Below are 23975 nucleotides of genomic sequence, written 5' to 3' on the forward strand. Positions count from 1 at the left end.
ATCTCTGCTCCTAAATCCACTGGATAATCCAGGATCACAGTAATGTGGTATTATTTGCAAGCCAGTGTGTCACTTGAATGTCCATGAGAGGAGAAGGAGGAGGACTATTAGGCCAGATGGTTCCAGATATTGGGTCACATAGGAATGTGGGACCAGGTGTAGATCATTCAGCCCCTCGAGTCTATTCTGATATTCAGTAAGATAATGATTGAGCTCGAGATTCACTACAATTTTTTGCCTTTGATCTATATTCCTTGAAGCCCTCATTTAAATAATAACCTGCCTAATAACCTGTCTTGAAAATTTAGATTGACCCAACACCCACAGACTTCAGGGGGGGACAATTCCAGATCTTCATCCTTGTAATTCCTGATTTCACTCCTGAATCGCTCTCTCATTCTAAGATCGTCCCCCATTGTACTCACTCAGCTAAAGGAAATAGACACGCTCGGCGGGATTTTATGGCCTCGCCCATCCTGAAATCGTAAAATCCCACCCGAGATCAATGGACTTTTCCATTCTCCGCCCCTTGCCCTCTCTGATTCCCGTGGTGGGTGGGGCGGTAAACTCCTAGCCTCTGTATCAACTCTAACATTTTTTTCTATCATTTCAACCACATCATCTATAAACTTTCTAAATTCAAAAGCATATTCCATTTTCAATTTTATAACCAAAGGCACAATTCCCAAATCAAGAAAGCTTTGAAAGATTATGACATGTGCAATTTCCAGCCTGTTTTTTTCAATAATGAGGGTGGAAGCTATCAGGGCCTGGATATTTGTGTCTTAAGTCCCAAGTTATTGAGCAAGTGAGATCAAGACTAGTACATAGTCGTGACCAGTTTGAACCTTTACCAGTCTCAATCAATTGATCTAAATCCACATAAAGTGGGATCTTCACTAGTATAGCATGACAAAATGTAAGCCTTTACTTAGTCAGCTATCCAACCAGCACATTTCTACCAAATCCAGCAGACCTCCTGTCCGACTGGTTACAATGTGGATGAGAGCAGCGTGATGCATTGCCCCAAGACGATACACATACTTGATAGACGAGGATTGTGTAGCTGGCATTTCAAGGTAAGTTCTGTCTCAGTGTGATGCATAGACCACAGTACGGAACGATGTACATAAACAGCTCTCCATAGTCTCCATTTTGAATGTCAAGTCCACAAGATGTACAATTTATGTGTAAAGTATGCACAGTTATAATGTTTTCTAAGTCAGCTGACTTACATGCCCATGAACAACCTGTGAGGAGATTGGGAAGAAAAGTATCTTGGAACAATAACATCGCAAACCATGGAAAGATGATACTAACTCGAGCTTCACTTTAACTGTATCACCTATATAATAGTTCTTGTAAAAATAAACTTCATTTCACAGTCACTGACTTCAGGACAGATGTCTACTTTTGCCAAATAAGAACTGGACAGGGAACAGGGAAATGGTTGGAAGATGGATAGGCTTGTAAGAGACTGAAGGGCAGGGAAAAAAGTTTTATATTTTAAAGACTGCACTTTTGGGGTCCGGGTTACATTTCAGACATTTCCTATCACTTTGCAAATTAAACAAATTACCAGTCTAAAAGTTGTAATTCTACAGCTGACTGCAGAAATCAAATGACACCAGCCACTATAGATCTGGGTGGAATTTAGTCGCACATTCATCTGAGTCAGTCATGCACAATCCTACTGTATCACAGAGAGATACAAAACAATCTGACTGTATGTTCCTCACATCAAAATAATGTCCTCTTGATGTGGGCATGCTGAGTGCTTAGAGTAAGAGGGATAGTGGACCTTTCTGAGTGTTTCATAAAAAAGCAACAGGCATTTCTGCTGGTAGCACTGTTAAAGAAAGAAAGAATTGTATTTGTATAGCAACTTCACAACCTCAGGACATCCCAAAGCACTTCTCGAGGTGAAGCATTTTTGAAGTGAAGTCAACTGTTGTAATTGAGGAAATGCGACAGTTAACTTGTGCGCATCAAGTTCACACAAACTGCAATGTGATAATGACCAGATGATCTGTTTTGTATTGTTGGTGGAGGGATATGTATTGCACAGGAGACTGGGGGCAATTTTCCTGATCTTTACTGATATATTTAGTATTACAGTTAAGTTTAATGTGTATAGAGGATTTTCTTTTATTTTTCATGTAGATTGTGTTCTGCCAATTTGGATGTGTTGTGTTAAACTTTTAGGAAGAAAAAATATTCCTTTTCCAAATGGAGTACAGTGCCACTGGAGACAACACCTAACCAATAAAAGTAAAGTTTACAATAAGGAATACCATTGTGGCGTTATAAAAAGAAAAACAAAACTACATGTAACACTATAAGATCATAAGACTTTGGGACAGAAATATGATGTTCAGCCTATTAAGACTGTCCTGTCATTCAATGAGATCAAGACTGATCTGATAATCCTCAACTCCACTTTCCTGCATTATCGCTGTAACCTTTGATTCCCTTACTGATTAAAAATCTGTCCATTTCAGCCTTGAATACCTTAATGACCCAGCCTACAATGGCTCTCACCAACTTATACAGATGCACCATAGAAAGCATTCTTTCTGGCTGTATCACAGCTTCGTATGGCTCCTGCTCTGTCCATGACTGCAAGAAACTGCAAAGGGTCATGAATGAAGGCCAATCCATCACGCAAACCAGCCTCCCATCCATTGACTCTGTCTACACTTCCCGCTGCCTCGGCAAAGCAGCCAGCATAATTAAGGACCCCACACATCCCGGACATTCTCTTTTCCACATTCTTCCGTCAGGAAAAAGATACAAAAGTCTGTACCAACCGACTCAAGAACAGCTTCTTCCCTGCTGCCATTAGATTTTTGAATGGATTTACCTCATATTAAGTTGATCTTTCTCTACACCCTAGCTCTGACTGTAACCTTACATTCTATTCTGCACTCTCTCCTTTCCTTCTCTATGTACAGTATGCTTTGTCTGTTTGGCGCTCAAGAAACAATACTTTTCATGTATACTAATACATGTGACAGTAATAAATCAAATCAAATCAGTCTTTACAGCCCTCTGCTGTAAAGAATTCCACAGATTCACTACCCTCGGAGAGAAGAAATTTATCCTTATCTCTGTCTTAAATGGGCAACCCCTTACTCTAAGAGTATGCCCCCTTGTCCTAGACTCACCCACAATCTCTCAGCATCTATCCTGTCAAGCCCCCTGAAAATCCTATATGTGTCAATAAGGTTGCCTCTCATTCTTATAAACTCCAGTCAGTACAGACCCAACCCACTTAATCTCTCCTCATAAGGAAACCCTTCCATTCTCGGGCTCAACCTAATGAACCGTCTCTGACTGCCCCTAATGTCAGCATATATTTCCTTAGATAAGGTGAACAAAACTGTTCACAGTATTCCAGGTGTGGTCTAACTCATGCCTTGTATAGTTTTAGCAAGACTTCCATATGTTTTTATTCCATTCCCTTTGAAATAAAGGCCAACAGTGCATTTCCTTTCCTATTACCTGCTGAACTTGCAAGCTAGCCTTTTGTGATTTATGCACGAGAACCCCCAAATCCCTCTGAGCTGCAGTTTTCTGCAGTCTTTCTCCATTTAAATAATATTCTGCTCCTTTTTTCTTCCTGTCAAAGTGCATAAATTCACATTTTCCTACATTATATTCCACTTGTTAAGCTTTTGTCCACTCACCACTCGAATCTATATCCTTCTGTAGATTCTTTGTGTCATCCTCACCGCTTGTCTTCCTACCTATTTTCGTGTCATCCGCAAACTTGGCAATTATACATTCACTTCCCTCATCCAAACTATCAATACGTAATTGTAAATAATCGAGGCCTCAGCGCTGATTTCTGTGCACTTCACTAGTTACGGGTTGCCATTCTGAAAATGCTCCTCTTATCCCAACTCTCTGTTTTCTATTAATTAGCCAATTTTCTATCGATGCTAATATGCTACCCTCAACACGTTGGGCTCTTACCTTACTAAGTAACTGTCTGTGTGGTACATTATCGAATGCTTTTTGGAAATCCAAGTATCTTACATCAACTCTTTCCCCTTTATCTATATTGCTTGTTGCCACTTCAAAGAATTCTAATAAATATGTCAAGCATGATTTCCCCTTCATGAAGCCATGCTGATTCTGCTTGATTATATTATGTATTTCTAAATGTTCTGCTATTACATCCTTTATAATGGATTCTAACATGTTCCATACAGATGTCATTCATCAGAAAGAGAAGAAAACAGAGAGGGGAGGGTGGAGCATATGAAATGAAAAAGGAAAAACCTACTTTCAGTGTTCGATGACTCTGAGTGGGACCGTATCTGAGGGATAAGTGTCACAACCCAAAAAATGGCGATCCCCACATCCTCTCCCCTCGCTGTGCTTGACTGCTCTGTCAAACAGAGTTTCATTAACACACAACAATGTAAATTTACCCACAGTTGCCAAACCTAAATGATTCCCAAACTTACTATCATTGAAGTATCAATGAACAGACCTCAATCCTATCAAGCATTGTGTAAATTGGAGCCACCAGCACGTACTCTGAACATCATTCAGCAACAATTAATATGTTGAGACATTTGACATCCTTACTTTACCATATTTTAATAAGAATTATATTGCGATCTTGTTGAGGTAGAAATGTTTGCAATTCTACATAATTTTTGACATGTCTGCAATATCTTAAAAAATTACTATCCATGTCACAGTCTTCCCAAATTTCTCATTTGCTCTTCCTGAACTCATTGACTCGTGTGAATGTATATGATTCTGTGGCCTGCAAAAGCTATTTAAATGTGGAGCGAGAATGCCGTAAGGTAGACTACCCAATGTCTATACACATCTGGAGCAAGACACGCTCAGATTTATTCTCTGTCTAGCCTGAACATTCTGAGGTCAAAAACAGCATGCCACTGTCAACTTTCATTTCTTCAACATTAATTTTGTATGAATTGCGAAGGTAAATATAATGATCTCTTTCACAATGTTGGTATGCAGAGTATTGTGGGACTAGAGGTGCAATACATTAATAATCACAATTGGCCCCTGAAATTAAGGCCGTCTCAAATCCTGAGTTGAGTTAAATTGAATACCTCTGTCAGCCACGGCTGAATTAGAGAAAATTCTATTCTCCATAAATCTGTGACAACTGGGATTAGATTGAGAGAACCTTGTTCCTCAAGGTGACAGTTAAATTCTAACATGCTCTGTATTGCTGGAAAAGCCAGAGAATAGATTAAATTGTGCCTCTCTGATAGATATAAAGTGGGCTTGGTCGATAATTCAACCCTTAGCTTTTCAGGTTCCTCCAAAAGAGTAAATTATTGTGGTTACTCTTTGATCATTCATGGCAACGAGCAAGCTGTTATGGACTTACTTACTTTGAATGCTCTCTTTATCTCCTTAGGAAGGAGGAGTCACGCAAAGTGCCTAGTACAACCAGAATATGCAAATAATAATATCTTTACCCAGCAGAAAGCAAATAGTACTCTTATTAATTCAAATTTAAACAAAGAAATTCACTATCTCACAGCTCTACCTAACAGCCCTTTTATCAAACATTTACAAATGATGAATGCTAGAGGGTGTGTTATGTGCAGTTAACATATAAGACATTTCCCCAGTGACTCAAATTTTACCTTGCTCCTCCCAGTCTGCAGTTCAACTGACTTCTCTCTTTCTCAGTCTGTGACACTTTCCTTACTGTGCCTTTCTACTGAAGTTAACAAAACCATGTGTTGGGGTGGAAAGATCTGAACTGATCTCTAACCTCATAAACTCGATATTTTTGGAGTTAATATTAAGATCACCTCAAACACTGACATTAGCTGCAGAGATGATAAAGCATTTTGATGTAATTCCTGAATGAATGGTTTGAAGGGCCATGTAAAAATGCTTGGAAAATGTTTCATTTTGGAGAAAGAAATGTATTATTTTCTTCAAAACTATGCTATAATTGAGTGTTATGATATTGTGATAAAATCAATGCATGTCCATTGCACCATACATTTGTAAACATAGTAAATGCCACTTTAAATAAGAGGCAAAGTATGCAGATCGGCTATTTTTATTTGGAGTTCTACAGAAAGCAAAAAAAAAGTTAAGTAAATTTTATTTATTAGTCACATGTAATAAGGCTTACATTAACATTGCAATGAAGCTACTGTGAAATTCCCCTAGTTGCCACACTCCAGCACCTGTTCGGGTCAATGTACCGAACCAGCACATCTTTCAGACTGTGAGAGGAAACCCACACAGACACGGGAAGAACGTGCAGACTCCACACAGACAGTGACCCAAGCCGGGAATCGAACCCAGGTCCCTGGCGCTGTGAGGCAGCAGTGCTAACTATTGTGCCACTGTGCTGCTTCTTTCCTCTGGGTACATCTTTGTTTCTCCCAATCTCATGAAGTGCATGGACATTTCTAACTTGTACATTCTCTCTGAATAAGATTGTATCAAATACATATCCAGCTCACTCCTGATTTCTGTTATAGGCCTCATGTTTCCAACAAATTAAGTCTAAAGGAAACATTCTTGTATTAGCTCTATTTAGGATCATCTGTGTAGGATCTGGATTAAGAGCTTTCTGAATTTCAAAATGGCAGTACTGAACACTTGGAGACAAAGGGATTTCCTGTGCTTGCTGGTTTTAGTGAGCTCTGTTAAAATGGCCATCGTGTTCGGCTTGGAATTTTGTCCTTAACAACATCTGCTTGGAATGACTGCCTGTAGCGTTCTGTTGCTCAGCGTTAATATTTAGAGTAGCACAATTGATAAATCCTGTCTTTTGCTTGCCTTTAGCAGCATTTAAAATTTTGCAATTCTCCCAGAGTATTTTTTTAGAGCGAATTCGGACACATGTGTTAAGGCACCAACTCAGGGATCAGGTTTTAGGCAGTGGCTTTTTCCAGACTGCACTTCTGACTCTGAAATTTTAAAAGATTTCTCAGGACCTGTAGCCTGGAATTTTAAAAGATTTAGCTCACCCTTGTAAGGTCTGCTGACCCTATGCTCTGGGATTTGGAGCTCCTAAGGAAATGTAATGGAGTCTTCTGTTGCAGTAAGAAATTTTAAATCTTTGCCTTCAATTTCCTGTCTTTTCATTGGTGCTTTTTCTCAGCAATGTTTCCTGTGCTTCTGTTCTGGTCAGACTGTTTTGCTGATTTTTTTCTCAGTCTTCCAACATTTTATTTTTTCTCTGAATTTTCTGTGAGGATTTGGGTTTTTCCACAAGCTGCAGCCATGTTATTTCGTGTTGATTACAGTTTGGTAGGTCTTCATAGTCAAATGTAGGTTCATCATAAGTCCTCATTGACTCTGAGAATAATGTACAAATATAGAGTAAAGGATACAAGCTAGGAACTATCTCAAAGCTTTCCGGAATGCATAATTCTGTGCAACACTAGACTGATTCTGAATGCATGTACACATTTACATGTGTGGTTGGTACTGTATCACTACACATTAGCGCTCTATGTATCAGACCCTTATACTACAAGGAAGAATATAGGGGGCGATTCTCCCAGCCCGCTGCGCTGCTCTAGCAGAGCAGTGCACATCATCATCCGATGGATTACCTGACTGAAATTGGCGCTGAAGTCTCCAGACCCGCTTGTGTCTCCCCTACCCCCGCCTGGAGTGTTTCACTCCAGTGGGGTTTACAATAGCTCCCAACTAATGGGGAGCTGGCAGCCTGACCCTGCTGGATTGAAGAAGGGCTATGAAGGTCCCACAAGAGGTCGGGGGCAGGGGGTGGGTGCCCCTGGGCATTGCCAGCTTGGCAGTGCCAGCCTGGTCCCCTGACACTGCCCAAAGGTCAAAGTGGCAATGCTCACGGGGACACCTTGGCACTGTCCACTGGGCAACGGGCAGTGCCAAGTGGGTGGGCCAGAGGCGTGCAGGGCCTATGGGGGGCGGGGCCCTTGGCGGGAGATTGGTGGGGGATACCACTGCCACTCTGCATTTGGAATCATAGGCAGCGGGAGAGAGGACAGAGTTCAGGGCTGGCCATTGGGGTGGGGGAGACAGCCTGCTAGAGGGGTCGGGGCTGTGAGGGTGGGGGGGCTTCAGGACTGGGGTGGGGTCAGGACTCCAGGGGTGGGGGATCAGAAGATCGGGACTGCTGGGGTGGGGGAGGGAGATCGAGGCGGTCCGGGGAGGGGGGAGGGGATGCTCGGGCCTGGCCTGGACGTGTCCGGGAGGCCAGCGATTGGGGGAGGGGGGGGGGTGGGGTGGGGTGGGGCGGGTGGGGGGGTCGGAGGGGCAGTGTTGCAGAGGTCACGGGGCTGGCTAGCAGTTGAGCTGGCCAGCAATCAGAGACCAGCAGTGCAGGGCTGCTGTGCATGTTCCGATCTCTGCGCTGACAGATCGGCGCATGCGCAGTGGCCCGCTCAGTGCTATGCTGCCAGCTTTTCCAGCAGGAATTGATTTTAGCATGATTCACGCTCGTGTACCCTGCAGTGCACTTCGTGTGGGAGACTCATTTTGAAACTCCCACTGAAAAAACCAGCAGGGTTTACTCCAAATTGTACGCACATTTTTTTGGGAGAATCCACTTCATAGAGCTTTCCAGCCGTTCACCACTAGTTCATGGATCTGAATCAAGACCAAGATAATTGGCTGAAAATAACTTCTTAACTGTGATGAGTTTATGCAATTTCTACCAATTTACCCCTGTAATTGTGGATCCACAGCACAAAACTACCTGCCATTTATTAATTAGTGCAAAATTAACAATTTGATCTAGAGAGCCCATAAGTGGCTGCTTTGAGGATTAGAAGCATCATATGGATTTAGTGGCAATGCCTCAGTTAGAAAGAGGTCACATTGCTAGGCTAGAGAAGAATGAGATGTACCCTTCATTGGTTATGCACCAGGTTTGGAGTGGTTAGTTTACTGTACTCATAATGGAGAGGCTTAGACTAATACTCCAATGAACATGAGTCTAAATCCCACCTTGAGAGCTGGAAAATTCTGACTCAATTTAAAGAAATGCCTCGTGTTCTGTTCTCATCCAGTGACATTTCCATATGTAAACTATCAAATTCACTGCAAGTATCTCTCACTGAGCTGGTGATTACCAGCGAGGTAATGTAATGAGTGACACAGTAGTGGAATTTCTTAAGGCGCTGCCCAATTTTGAGGATACAGCGTAGCTCATTCCCTCTGCCTTTCCTGCAATGGTTTAACTTTTGTTCCTTGTGTGAAGATAAAATGAATCATGTTAAATTTGTATTTATTACCTTTTTTTACTTTTTGGCTTTCCAAATTATTATTAGACCAATATATTTGATCCACACGAAGTTGGTTTTGTTGTGATATGTGCCTGCATGCATTTAATGTAAAGATGTTCAGCAGAGTAAGGGTTAAGGTGATCAGAAAATTGGGCTGGACACAGTATGATGTATGCAATCACATGGTAAGAGACTGAGAGAACAGTTGAGAAACAGAACTCTGCAAGTAAGCAAACAGCCTGCATGGTGGAGCAGCACTATGCATGGCCATTTCATGGAACTGTAAATAGTTAAAGCCTACCAATAAATGATTCATGTTTAAACATACAAGTCTCAAGATCTCATCAATGAGACACCACAGCAGGGGGACACCACTTTAAAGAACCCACAATATTATGACAGGTTCCATTTGCAACATTTTCACTTGCCATGAATGAACCTATTGTGGCTGAAGAGCCTCCAATGTTTCTCCTCCATGCTGCTTTAGAGGAATTCACGATCTGTATCTTTATTGCTTCTTCCACATGATGGGTTAAAACACAGATGCCTGCTGGTCCACACACTGTTGTCTGATATTCCTATTCATTTTGAACAATCATTTCCTGCATAAAGAGGGACTTAATTGGTGTTGAACGCATTTGTTGCCTTTCTTTACAATGTTGGTCATCTTTCACTTCTTGGCATAGCAGATTAGCAGTTATACGAGAACTTTGACTTTATGATGATATATAAGATAGGCATGTGTGGATACATAAAATGGAAGGTGATTTGGATGGATTTAGATGATAGAACAAAAACAGCTCTTAATACCTCGCTTATTGTTACACCTCATGGGGTAGGTCTGGAACGCCGGTGGCTCTACACACTATTCCCTGTGGTTTTAAGTTGTAGTGTTCTTGCCAAGTGGCTCAATATATCTTGCTATGTTAAAGGCACTGTTTAAATGCCTTTGCTTTTGTAAATAGGTGGGGAGGAGGGGGGTAATACAATATTGCAAGAACATAGATGTAGAGAGAAAAGTAAAGCCAAACAACAGCAATCAGAATCAAGAAAGGGAAAGAATAAAAAATCTAAAGTGTCACATGTAACTTCCCCAGTATACCAGGCATTTTTACTGTCCTCCTTGTTTATTTCTCTGGATATCTTTTTGCCCCACCCAAAGCACAAGAAGAGAGCCAGGTATCAGGGAATACCAAATGGTGTGTGTTTGTGTGTATATCCACGTGAATTGTATCAATTAATATAACCAGTTATTGAAGGCAATCCCGATACTGAATTAGTATGATTTCAGCCAGAGACATTCTAGGAAATTATTATTGGCCTCAGTACCATAGATGGAAGCTTGAACAAAGAACAGGCCCTTCAGCCCACCAAGCCTGTGCTGACACATGCGCCTTTCTAAAGATCTTTTGCTTCACACAGTTCATGTCCTTCTTTCCCCTGCCTATTCATGTGTCTGTCAAGATGCCTCTTAAATGTTGCTATTGTATCTGCTTTTACCACCTCCCCTGGCAGCGCATCCCAGGCACTTACCACCCTCTGTGCAAAAAAACTTGCATCTCTTTTCCCCCTTTTACCTTAAACATATGACCCTAGTAATTGACATTTCTACCCTGGGAAAAAGACTCCGACTATCCATTCTATCCATGCCTCTCATAATCTTGTAAACTCCTATCAGGTCGCCCCTCAGCCTTTGATGTTCAAGTGAAAACAAACAAAGTTTGTCCAATTTCTCCTCATAGCTAATATCCTCTAAACCAGGTGACATCCTGGTAAACCTTTTCTGTAAGCTCTCCAAAGTTTCCACATCATTTTGGTAGTGTGGCGACTAAAACTGTATACAAAATTCCAGGATTTCATTTCTTGATTGCTATCTAATGACTGCTTGCATGTGTGGATGTGAAAAATTGTGATTTGTTAAATTAATGTTGTCTGTGCTGAAATGGGGAAAGTTTTGTGCTGGAAAGAGACATTCATGGTTTGTAATTGCTATCAAGTCCAAATGTCATTCTGTGTATTATAACTCTGTCTGTTTTCATTTACAGATATATTACTCTGAGGGCAAACAGACGTTCATAAGCCAAGAGTTCCAAGGCAGATTACTGGCAGCACATACCCCCGGAAATGCATCCATTACCATTGAAAAGCTGCGTCCATCTGACACTGGCAATTATCTGTGTGAAGTTCAGAACCCACCGGATTTCACAGGAGATAACATCGGATCTGTAGTGCTCACAGTGTTAGGTAATGTAGAGTCCCCTGTATCAATTTTCCAATGATTACCTTTCTCTCGATTTTCAAGTCTGTGCTCATCAAATGGAAATATTAATGCTGGAGATTAGAACATGTTCCATGTGTTTCATCCAGTGTCAGGTATAGTGCGTGTAAATGTTTAGCAAAGCTCATCTACTCTGCCTTAATAAGCCACAATGAACCAATGCAACATCTTTCCCAATTCACACACCAGCCATCATCTGTTCTGTCTGCACAAGGCTACAAATTAATGCCACATTATGGAAAATTGGAGAGATATTGATCCTGGACACTCTCAAAACTCATTTCACATTGGATCCTTAGAGCCTGCAGATAGAGACAACTTTTATCATATCTGCCTAGGATGGATTCTGAGTGGCAAAAACAATGTTGTATGCGGTGCACTACCATTGCAAATGTTATTAGAATTTTAGTGTATCTCCTAAAGCTAAACTTGCAGGCTGATGTTGAGGCTGGGCTATGCAAGGGACAGTCAGGAGGAGGGAAGATGGATCTGATTGCAGCTGCAGGCTTAGGGTGGCACATACCTTGGATTGAGGAGGGGGAGATCAATTAGTATTAGAAAATGTTGTTTGATGGAGTAACAATTAATCCTCACTTTTCACCTTAGAACTGCTGCAGACAATTGTAGCACCTCAATGGTCACCTCAACTAAGATTAGCTAATTCAGCTGAGATTAAAGCTGGCATCTTTTATTTTAGTTACCTAATGATTTTAAGAACTGAACTCTCAGGGAGGTCTTTTAAGCCAATCTGCTATTTTAATGGTGAATTATGCCGATTCAAAGACTCACCTAAATGGCTCCATTTGAAGGGAAATACTTACCTCATGAGTCTGTGCAAATCCAAGTCCCAAAGCTGAACAGATATATTCATCCCCTACTTTTCCCAGGGTGGAGTTTGCACATTTTTCCCGTGTCTGCATGGGATGCCTCTGGGTGCTCCGGTTTCCTCCCACAGTCCGAGAGACGTGCTGGTTAGGTGCATTGGCCATGCTAAATTCTCCCTCAGTGTACCCGAACAGGTGCCAGAGTGTGGCGACTAGAGAATTTTTGCAGTGTTGATGTAAGCCTACTTATGACACTAATAAATAGATTTTTTTTAAAAACCAACCAATAACTCTAGGGAACTCTTAATTATTGTGTGGTATATTTGTAGGAAAACTTATACTTATTTGCCATTCTGAGTTGGTCTCAGTCCAACACAGCTTGCAGTTGGCAACACATGTTTAACATGAGGAACATCTTATCCAAAAAGCTGTTTGTCAATAGAAGAGTCACTGTATTACCATGAAAAACATTGTTTGCTGCACATTTATGCAGAATATCAAAAAGACCATAACTGGACTATCAAATTAAAATTTTCACAACCTCCACCCTCCTCACTAGCTGATGCAATTGAATGGTGAAATAGGGGAGTCAGGGTGTTAGAAATATGAATTTCCAAAATTCTTTTGCCAACTGTAACATTATGTAATTGTGTAATATTGTTGGGATACCAGATCAGAAATCCAAAGATATATTATGAAGCCAGATTAGACTTCAAGAATGTTTTATTTTGGATTTGTGCGAGGATACGATGATTCACTCAGGCTCAATTCTATTGAGAAACTTGGAAGTTTTCTCAAAACAAACTTTATTTAAAAACACAGTTTAATTGTAACAAATGAATTAGCTTAACTTTTAACAATTGAACAATACTTAAATATGACAAGATACAATTCTTAACTGATATCCTAACTCAATGAGTTTCAATTAAGCAAAATTTCCCTTATAGACTTAAACCTCTCTTTAAAATTAATTGGTAAAGCAGGCATACTTACTTGTCTTAGGTTAACTGTCCTAGAGTTTTCAGAACACCTCTAAAGAAAGGAAGAGAGAGAGACTGTTTTCTTCTGGCAGCCGAGACAGCAACTACCTGTATTTTAAAATGAAACTGAAACTCTTTCTTTCTTAGCTCCTCCCATTAATCATGTGACTCTGTCTCCATCAACCTAATCAAAGCTCTACTCTGAAACCCCAGGGGGAACCTAAGTAAACACAAATGCATTAATGCTGCTTAAACAAACACTCCACTTCTAAAATGAGTACTTATCTTGTTGTTCCAGCTAATAATATAAAGGATTTCCTCAACAAAATGGCACCCTACAAAACAGAGCTGAATTTTAAACATATCCCTTACAAGAAACATGACATAAACATATTTCTTAAAGGCACAGTATCGCCGCAAAGATTGACCGCATTATTTTCATATAGTCAACCGTTGATCCAATATTACATAAAAACCAATAATCCTCCAGGTTGAAGATTAGCATGTAGTATAATAAAATGTATTGCTACTGTAAAAGAATAAAACCTCACGCTTCCCCCCATAAAAACACATATAAAAAGCTTTATAGTTAAAATTGTACAAAAAAGGAAACCTAGAATATATTTTCATATTTTTTCAGGATGCAGAAAACACACACAAACCATTTAAGTTTTGATTTTGCAAAAGAAAAGCCATCTGAACTGCTTGATCAAATTGCTGCTTTGCAAACATTTCCCAGTGTCTAATACTTTCCACTTAGTATGAACAGTCACACGAACAAACTATCAAGCTTGCTATCAACCAAAACTTGTTGGTTTTGTGTGTGTACGTAGGCTGATTGTTAAAGGTGCTGTATGGGTTACTAACGAATACATGCATTTCATGTGATCATAGTCCATTCCAAACCTATGTTAACTCCTTGTGAACATTACCCCTCTACTGAAATTCAAGTATATGAAGACAAAAGGAAGGTCTTAATTTTCATCCTGCACAACTCCTGATCTCACCATGCTGTATGCTGTACGTCAACTCAGCAGCTTTGTAGCTCAGCGGAGATTCCAAAAAAATGAGGTGGGGGAGGGGATGGAAGGTGGAAAAGCTCTAAAGTCGACAACTATTTCCACCAAATGGACTAGACTTGGAAATATTCTACTTCACTAGTAGTCCAGTGGCCCCATGGCAGGAACACAAGTGTGCAATAGGACTTATGGTTCGAGTTTTAATTCCTCTTTCACTGAGTAGTCGATTTGATTTGATTTGATTTAATTTATTATTGTCACATGTATTGGGATACAGTGAACAGACTGTTTCTTATACGCTATACAGACAAAACATACTGTACATAGCGAAGAAGGAAAAGAGAGGGTGCAGAATATAGTGTTGATATAGATATCTGCTCTGTTGCTATGCAAACATGATGAGCTTTTCTCACAGGGTAGGGGAATGTAAAGTATCACAGCCAGGCTGATTCTGAGCAACTCCCAACAGCAGAATTCAGGGCAACGTTAACAGAGATCTGAAAGCACATCACTTCGCTGCCCTTTTTTTCAGGTGGGATATGGACAATTGGCGTCCTTATCTTGAAGGGCATTAAAGTATTTTAAAGTTTATTTATTAGTGTCACAAGTAGGCTTATATTAACACTGCAATGAAGTTACTGTGAAAATCCCCTAGTCACTACACTCCGACACCTGTTCGGGTACATTGAGGGAGAATGTAATATGGCCAATGCACGTAACCAGCACGTGTTTTGGGCTTGTGGAAGGAAACCAGAGCACCCGGAGTAAACCCACGTAGACATGGGGAGAACGTGCAAACTCCACACTAACAGTGACCCAAGCTGGGAATCAAACCTGGGTCCCTGGTGAGGCAGCAGTGCTAACCACTGCACCACCGTGTTGCTCTGTATGGTGATACAGCTGATTTACACTGGTGAATGAGTTGGTTTTATGATAATCAAACAGCTTCGTGGTTACCTTTATTGGCACCATCTATTTATTCCCACCTATTTATTTCCAGATTCATTAAATTGAACTCAAATTCTCAAACTGGCATGGTGGGATTTGACTTTGCACTTACTCGGTATTAATAGTCCAGTCACAGAACCACTAAGCTGCTCTGTGTAATTTGATATCAGAAAGCAAAAGACAGTTAAAAGCATTTGGACTATAATGAAAAGAATTTCATCGATTGATAGCAAAATCCATGTTCCTAACAAAAGGCAGCTGATTTCTAGGATCACCTGTTGGGTGGTTGGGGAGGAGTTCATTGTTAGGCTTTAATTTGGCTTTAAACGGTTTGAAATTTGGACAATCAGCAAATGAGCATCAACTTGCCAAATAGAGATAATTTCATGATTAAATATTCCTTTCTTTTATGCCCATCTTTATCAGCCCTGCAAACTGTTGTCATAGAAACAGGTAGTTATATAGGCAGTCACCAGCAATCTTCTGGATGAACACTAACATACAGCTGATTTAGACTGTTATAAATAGCGGTCTACTCATTCTGTATTAACATTGTCCGAGTTCCCGCTTGTTGATAATTCCTGGCCCTCAGACCCTGACAACCTAACCTTTGAAGGCCAGGTTTGTATTTCTTATTTAGCAATTTTGAATTATATGGGTGTGGAGTTTTGGAAAGGACTGTTTTAGTGCTGTCATCTCACTGGAAGATAAATCCTGTGCCAAAACCTCTAGCAGCTTCGGATCTATATAAATTAGTGGGAACATTAATGCTAAATTTAATAAAGTAGTTTTATTTATTAGTCACAAGTATCTTACATTCTCACTGCAATTAAGTTACTGTGAAAATTCCCTAGTCACCATGTTCCGGTGCCTGTTCAGGTTTACCGAGGGAGAATTTAGCATGGCCAATGCACCTAACCAGCACATCTTTGGACTGTGGGAGGAAAGCGGAGCACATGGAGGAAACCCACGCAAACACGAGAGAACGTGCAAACTCCACACAGACAGTGACCCAAGCCGGGAATCAAACCCGGGTCCCTGGCGCTGTGAGGCAGCAGTGCTAACCACTGTGCCACTGTGCCGCCCTGACCCTTGTAACTTCATGGTACGCATTCAAGCAGCTTGAAACTTGAAAATTCCTGGTTCAGACTGTATTATTTTCATCCACTCACTGTTCTTTAGATTCTCTCCTTCCCAATTCTATCTTCCTTCTTCCAGTTCCAAACAGACCAGCTTTAAAAAAGGCCACCTTATAGCAATAACACACTGGGGGCAATCTAAGAAAGCTTGCAGTGAGATCTCTGCTCCTCAATGGGAGGAAGTCCAATCTTCTAGAACTGCTAGCAAATCAGAATATCTGGCAGATCCAGCAGTCCCAGTAGCGCAGGAAATCAGTAGGAGATAGCAGATCCTGGGAAAATGATCAATGGCATCTGGACCTGTAAATTCTGCGTTTTTAGGGTGAGAGGGGCACCCTGAGGAGAGGGTTGTGGGGGTGTATCTTGGAGTCCAGGCAGAGAGGAACAAAGAGAGGGTGCTACATCTTGGGAGGCTGGTGGGGGGATACCTTCACTGTGCACAGGGCATCCCTTGAATGATGTGCCTCCCTTCCTTCCCACCTTTTCGAAAAGGTTGCTTATAAAATGACCTTCTGACTCCCACACCTACCACTGCTCAGCATTTTAGGGCAGTGGAGGTGGGCAATAATTGGCCACCTAAGGGCCTCACTAGGCCCAAGGGCAGATGGTTTACCCATAGGGACCAGCCAGCCACCCAGCATATTTTATATTCTCCTCCCCATCAGCCCCCCAGCTATAAACACAACTGGTGGAAGAGCCATAATGTCGAGCTCTCTTAAATGCGGTTTTCAATTGCACTGCCCTCAAATACTGCAAAGAGTTAAGTATAGATAAAGTTTATGTTGGGTATTCCAATGGCTATGATCCAGTTCTCCCTCCATATCTGGAAAGGGCAATGGTCTGAATGGATGCTTATGCATAGAACAATTGGGAGAAACCATGTCCTCTCCTATTTTTAAAGTTTTCAACTACCCCTTGTTCCTGCAAGTATCATCGGGGAGCAAAAATAATTTTTTTTAAATGCTGTGAAATATTGTTCATTGATAATTATATGTAATTTATGTATACAAATTACCAAGGAGCGATCATTCTTTCATCTTAATCTCTCACAAGTTTATGAATCAGATTCTGTGGTACAATTTCATACTGCACAAGAGATTTGGATAATGTGAAATGTTTGTTCATTTTGCTTCAATAATTTTGTTTTAAATGAATTTCAGTTGAAGTAATTTCATTTTTGTTGCAGTTTCACCCTCAAAGCCAAAGTGTGGTATTGTACCACATCCCGTGAAGACAAATTCGGCAATCTTAAGTTGTCATTCCGAGCAGGGTGTACCTGTTCCAACTTATCGCTGGGTGGAAATTGTAAATCATGTCCATGAAAATATCTCTGGCCATGTTGGTAAGAATGAAAACCTAATTATTCTAAATATTCAATAACAAGTAGGCAAGTCAAATTTCATCTCTTCCAGCTTTTCTCATCTATTTGTCCCACTAATACATCTCCCTATTCATTTCCTCACCAGTTCCATAGAACATAGAGCAGTATACACAGGATACTTCCAATTATCCTGAAATTCATCTCGATGTTGTGCCTCACATGATGCCAAATTAAACCAATCCTTTCTGCCTGTCCTTGGTCCATATCCCTCTATTCCTTGCATATTCAGGTGCTTCTTTAAAAAGCCCCTTAAACACCCCTATTGTATTTGCCTCCACCGCCACCCCTGGCAGTGCATTCCAGACATCTACCACTCTGTGTAAAAAAAACTTGCCTCTCACATCTCCTTTGAACTTTCCCACTTCACCTTAAGTGCATGCCCCCTAGTATTAGACATTTCAACTCTGGGAAAAATAATTTGACTGTCAACACTATCTATGCCTCTCATAATTTTATAGACTTCTATCAGGTCTCCCCTCTGCCTTCGCCGCTCCAGAGAAAACAACCCTAGTTTGTCCAGCTTCTCCTTATAGCTCCTACCCTTTAATCCAGGCAGCTTCCTGGTAAACCTCTTCTGCACCCTCTCCAAAGCCTCCACAATCTTCCTGTAACGTGGCGACCAGAATTGAGCACAGAACTCTAAGTGCAGCCAAACCAAAGTGTTATAAAGCTGCAACATAACATCCTAACTCTCGTACCCAATGCCCCGACCAATAGAGGCAAGTGTGCCATACGCCTTCTTTATCATCCTATCTACTTGTGTGGCTACTTTCAGGGAGCTATGGACTTGAACCCCAAGATCCCTCTGTATATCAATGCTGTGTTCTCAGATAATTTATTTTGTTTAACCTTTCAGATCCAAGGACTGGGCTGTTGACTATTTCAAACATTTCAGAACATGAACATGATGTTTACCAATGCACAGCATACAATTATTTGGGAAACCAAACATGCATAGTCGATCTGTCAACACTCTGTAAGTTTCCTGTAGCAATTTTGTTAAGCTTGGGCCTTTAGAGGAAATGGGGATGTCAGTTATGATGATCTTTGTTAACAGGATTGGAAACAGTTTTCAATGAACGGTACAAGAGATGGAGATTAGTAAAAGCAAGACATCTGAAAGTAAACTTATGACAGTAATTTGCTGTCAATCTTTTAGTCAGGACTTGAGAATAACATGCAAATCAGAGTCATAACCCAAAGGTGAAAAAGTTGCAGAACTGATTTTCCAAACTTTATGCAAACATCGGCCAATTTACAGCTGCTGGAGGAAAGAAGAACGGGAGCTTGAACTGGGGAGTAAAGGAAGAGGGATGCTAGATTGGATTGAGGAGATGGGAGGAAAAGCAGAATGAACCAGGAGAAAGGAATGCTATCCTGAACAGACTGGAGGAGGAATGTTAACTTCAACAGAGATGAGAGGGAGGGGAGTGGAGAAAAGGAGGAGAATGTCAGGAGAGAAAATGTTACATTTAACTGGGACCAGCTATAGTGAATTTGCAAACTGCTGATGAAGGTATTGGGGTAGGAGAATGACTGTTGAAGTAGCTTTCGGGAAGGTGACGGATGGTCTGTTGAACATCTAACTGTCACATTACTTTGCTTAAACATCTAGCAATTGTGAAGTATAAGGGTGCGTAATAATAAACAAATGCACCATTTTAACATATAAATATAATCCTTTCTGGGAGAGCATATCCTTGTACCTCTAATTTCATGCCATTAACTTCTGGATTTTTCTCTTCAAGCTTTCATGTATTTACTTTTTTTTCCTCCAATACAATTGCAAGGATGTTATGTATCCCGACAGTTTAATTCACAAAGGCTGTCACTACTACTTTTCGCTATCATAAAATTGCAATTTTGAGTTGTCACTTTTTACGAGGCTGTTTTTAAACCTTTCAGCAGTGTTGGCTAGTTTCTAGGTTATGTATGGGTGTTATATTTAGCAAATACTATGTGATTACACCTTGTTAAAACTTCAGGCCATAATCGTAACCCCAATATTTATCAAATTTATTCCACAAATCCAATCCTTCAAAACTAGACATGGGGACATGAATGGAAATTATTCAGTTGTTTACTTACTGTATATTTCTATTATGTTTTGGATGAAGAAGTTCTACAGACAATGATGTTAATAAGAAGTCTTGCATGTACAATTGCAATTAATTTGACCTGAAGTTACACAATATAGACACGTTAGATTTTTAAAAAACTTCCAGTGTGCATCTTAATTTTTTATTTGTGCTTCCTAAATTGTACGCACAATTTTACAGCAATATACCAGTGAGTATCACTAAAGGGTGATCGGTTGTTTAGCATGGTTGCATCAGCACTCTGTCACTGGACTAAATGATTGGATGGTTCAAATGAATTACTGAATGTGCTTTACCCACATTTTCTTCATTTTGCTCTAGTTGCTGAGAGTGATCATATCATAGGAGCCATTATTGGGGCAATTCTGGCAGCGTCGGTCATTGGAGTTATTGTCTGGGTAGTTGCAAAGAAGGCGAAGAAAAATGCTAAGAAAAATGTGGAAAAAGACACTGAATTTCAGTGAGTGCTATCTTCAATTCTGTATCAGTCTTAATTTTTTGGACTTCATCTGTCGGTTTTTACGGCGCCTGCTGGCATATTTAAGGGTGGGGTGATGCTTGTGAAACAAAATGGGTGACCATCTAGCCATGTTTCCATCCACCCCTGCCTTGTCTCCCATATTATTATGGTGGGTGGGGAAGGGTCAGATGCCTGACCTTTGACCTGTCCAATTAATTGTCAGTCAAGGGCCTCATTATGCCTCCATCAGTATTTTATATGTGGCAGGAAAAAGTGGAAGCAAGATGGGCAACCTGGCAGTTTTCATTGCATAGGCTGCTGTTGGGCAGCAAAGGGGGTAACTCATTTGGTGGAAATGCCTTTTGCTCTTATGAGGCACCCCATCCCAAGATAACCGCCTTAACTTTTTCCCTCTGCCTCTAAAACCAGATCCCTTGCCCCCTTTACTACCACCCACCACCCACCCCCACCCCTCCCCATCTGCGTTCTCTGAGCCAGGCTTGTCTAAAGTGCTGGATTTATCTTTGAGTCCAGGCTCCATGATTCTTCATCCTTAGGGGTTTGCTGTAGCCTCAGCAGTGGCTACCACTCAATCCTGGCACCGCTGGGTCTACAATTAGATTGATCAGTAGCTTTCTAGGATATTGATCTTTCCCAGACAACTGTCAATTGTTGCAACCTTCTTGAGTTCCAGTAAGTATGAGGTGTTCATGGATTTCTTTGTCACTGTGTTTAGCTGCCTCTACCACTCTCTCCCTTTCACCAACCCACCCAGCCAAATTTTCTCTAAGCTTCCCCTGGCTTGGCATTGAATTTACATCTTTCTCTTATTTCTCTCCTCACGCCCTTTCTGAGTTCATCTTCTCCTGTTCCCTGAATACTATCCTCATGAACCTGCTCACCACCCAAATTCCTTTTCTGGCCCCCATGTTAGCTGCTACAATCGATGGTTACTGTTCCCCTCTCCTTTAAATATGCCATCATCACCTCTCTCCTCAAACACCCAACCCTTGAGCCCTCTCCCTCTGCAAACTATCATGCCATATCCAACATTATGTTCCTCTCCAGTCCTTGAACATGCTGTCACTTCCCAATTCCATGCTATATTCTCTAGAATATAGCATGGAATCTACCCTGAGACTGGAAAAGACCTCCAGTGGCCAATAAACTTTTAAGTGGATCATCAAATTTTCTGTCCTGCCTGCAATGATTCCTGCGGCAGGTGGGTGGGACTGGAACATTTATCCTCATGTTTGAATATCTTCAGTCAGGTTTCTGCTCCATCGCAGTAGCAAAATGACTCTTAACAAATTTTATATTCCTGTGACTGTGGCAAACTATCTCTCCTTGTACTTTTGACATATGTGTAGAATGACCATACCATCCTCCTCCAGCTGGGTCGGATTGCATTCGCCTAGTTCCATCCTTTTCTACCTAGGTGTCTATAAGCCAGAGCATCACCTGCAATGGTTTCTCTTCCCTCTCCTGCACCATTACCCTTTGGAGTTCATCACAAGGTTCAACCCTTGGACTCTTCCTAATTATTAGTTAACTGCTGCCTCTCAGCAACGTTATCTGAAACCACAATGTCAGGTTTCACAAGCACTTTGCCAATACCCATCTCATGACCACCTTTCTCAACCCCTCCACTCACTGTCTGTAAATTGTCAGACAGCTTGTCCGACATTCAGTACTGGATGGGCAATGATTTCCTCCAACTAAATATAGGAAAGACTAAAGCTATTGTCATCAGTCCCCACAACAAAATTTGCCCCCTAACCATCGACTCATCCCCTTATGCAGCAACAGTTTGAGGCTGAAACAGACTGTTCGCTACTTTCGTGTCGCATTTTTTCCCAATTTGACTCCGTATTCAGGGAACAGCACCTGAGGAGGCAGAACCACCAAGTTTTCCTCCAAGCTACTCACCATTCTGACTTGAAAGTATATTGCTGTTCCTTCACTGTTGCTGGGTCAAAATCCTGGAACTCCTTCCCTAACAACAACGTGTACCTACATCACGTGGACCACAGCAATTCAACAAGGCAGCTCATTACACCTTCTCAAGATCAGTTAGGGATGGGCAATAAATGCTGGCCTATACAGGGAGCCAGTGACCTAGTGGTATTATTGCTAGACTATTAATCCAGAAACTCAACTAATGTTCCGGGGACCCGGGTCCAAATCCCATCACAGCAGATGGTGGAATTTGAATTCAATAATAAAAATAAAATCTGGAATTAAGAATCTATTGATGACCAGTGTCGATTGTCAGGAAAAACCCACCTGGTTCACTCATGTCCTTTAGAGAAAAAAATCTGCCATTCTTATTTGGTCTGGCCTATATATTACCCAGAGCCACAGCAATGTGATTGACTCTCAGCTGCACTCGGGCAACTAGGGATGGGCAACAAATGCTGGCCAGCCAGTGACACCCTTGTCCCACAAATTAATAAAAAAATACGGTGACAGCCACATTCTGTAAATGTACTTAAAAATCAGTGAGACCATCTACTTCCACCTCTGTAACATTGCTCAATGCCACCTTACTCCTGCTGCATCCCAACACTCTCTATGTATGTTCATAACTGAAGATCATGAACTGCTCAAGAACCAACAGATCACTGTTGCCAATGGGACTGCACTGTAGAAGCAATCAATACCATTAGCTGGGATTTAAATTCAGAAAATCAGAGGGAGAGAAAAAAGGTGATTGTTAATTTGTATTTCTCAATCACAAAGAAAGCACATTATGGCTGTAAAGAATGTTATAACTGCTCATTATTTCTCCAAGGGTCAGACAAGAAGACAGGAAACCATCTACGACATATGTGGCTGTCCCCACAGATGATGCCGCAGCAGCTTCAACAGATGCGAATGATGCTAAGTTGCCAGAGGTAGGCCCGAGCAGCACGGAGGCAACTGAGGCGCACATACCGCCAACTGAAACTCCACTGTTGAACAAAAATGCTGTCCCCTCTGGCACTGAAAAAACAGCAAAAGAAGAAAGTGAGGGAGATGGTTCACAGGACACTTAATTTGCCCTTCTACCAAAACAGGGTGCCATTTGAGCAGTGTCAAAATCTGAAGTGAAACAAATAATCCATGATGTTTTTTAACACACCAACATATTCTATTACAATACAAGCCTATTATTGGCAATGACTCTATGATAACAAACTAATTTTCCTTTATTGCTGCAACTGCAAGTACTATGTCCACGCCCAATACCTAAATTCACCATTAAAGTTAACATTGTGTAAAGCTGTCCCAGGTATAGTTTGTTGTGTGTAACGTTTTAAACAGCTTTTATTTTTTCTACTAATATAAACCTTCCCAAATTAGTAAAATGGTGGCACAGTGATTAGCACTGCTGCTTCTCAGTGCCAGGGACCCGGGTTCAATTCCGGCCTTGTGTTACTGTCTGTGTGGAGTTTGCACATTCTCCCCATGTTTGCGCAGGTTTCCTCCGGGTGCTCCAGTTTCCTCCCACAGTCCTAAGATATGGAGGTTAGGTTGGTTGGCTATGCTAAATTGCCCCTTAGTGTCCCAAAATGTGTAGGTTAGGGAGATTAGCAGGGTAAATACATAGGATTACAGGGAAA

At 41.1% G+C, this 23975-nt stretch overlaps 1 protein-coding gene across 1 annotated transcript in view; it reads left to right on the top strand.

Annotated features, from left to right (window-relative positions):
• Window positions 1-23631, top strand: part of LOC144492866 (V-set and immunoglobulin domain-containing protein 1-like) — a 50616-nt gene extending 26985 nt beyond the window's left edge. Inside the window, exons 4-8 of the mRNA XM_078211410.1 lie at window positions 11288-11486; window positions 17617-17772; window positions 18668-18787; window positions 20232-20370; window positions 23165-23631. Of these exons, the coding sequence (XP_078067536.1) occupies window positions 11288-11486; window positions 17617-17772; window positions 18668-18787; window positions 20232-20370; window positions 23165-23408 (858 nt within the window). The 3' untranslated portion in view covers window positions 23409-23631. The remainder of the gene's footprint in view (window positions 1-11287; window positions 11487-17616; window positions 17773-18667; window positions 18788-20231; window positions 20371-23164) is intronic.
• Window positions 23632-23975: the final 344 nt, after the last annotated feature.

The sequence above is a fragment of the Mustelus asterias genome, chromosome 4, assembly GCF_964213995.1.
Source record: "Mustelus asterias chromosome 4, sMusAst1.hap1.1, whole genome shotgun sequence".
In the NCBI taxonomy this organism is placed as follows: Eukaryota; Metazoa; Chordata; class Chondrichthyes; order Carcharhiniformes; family Triakidae; genus Mustelus; species Mustelus asterias.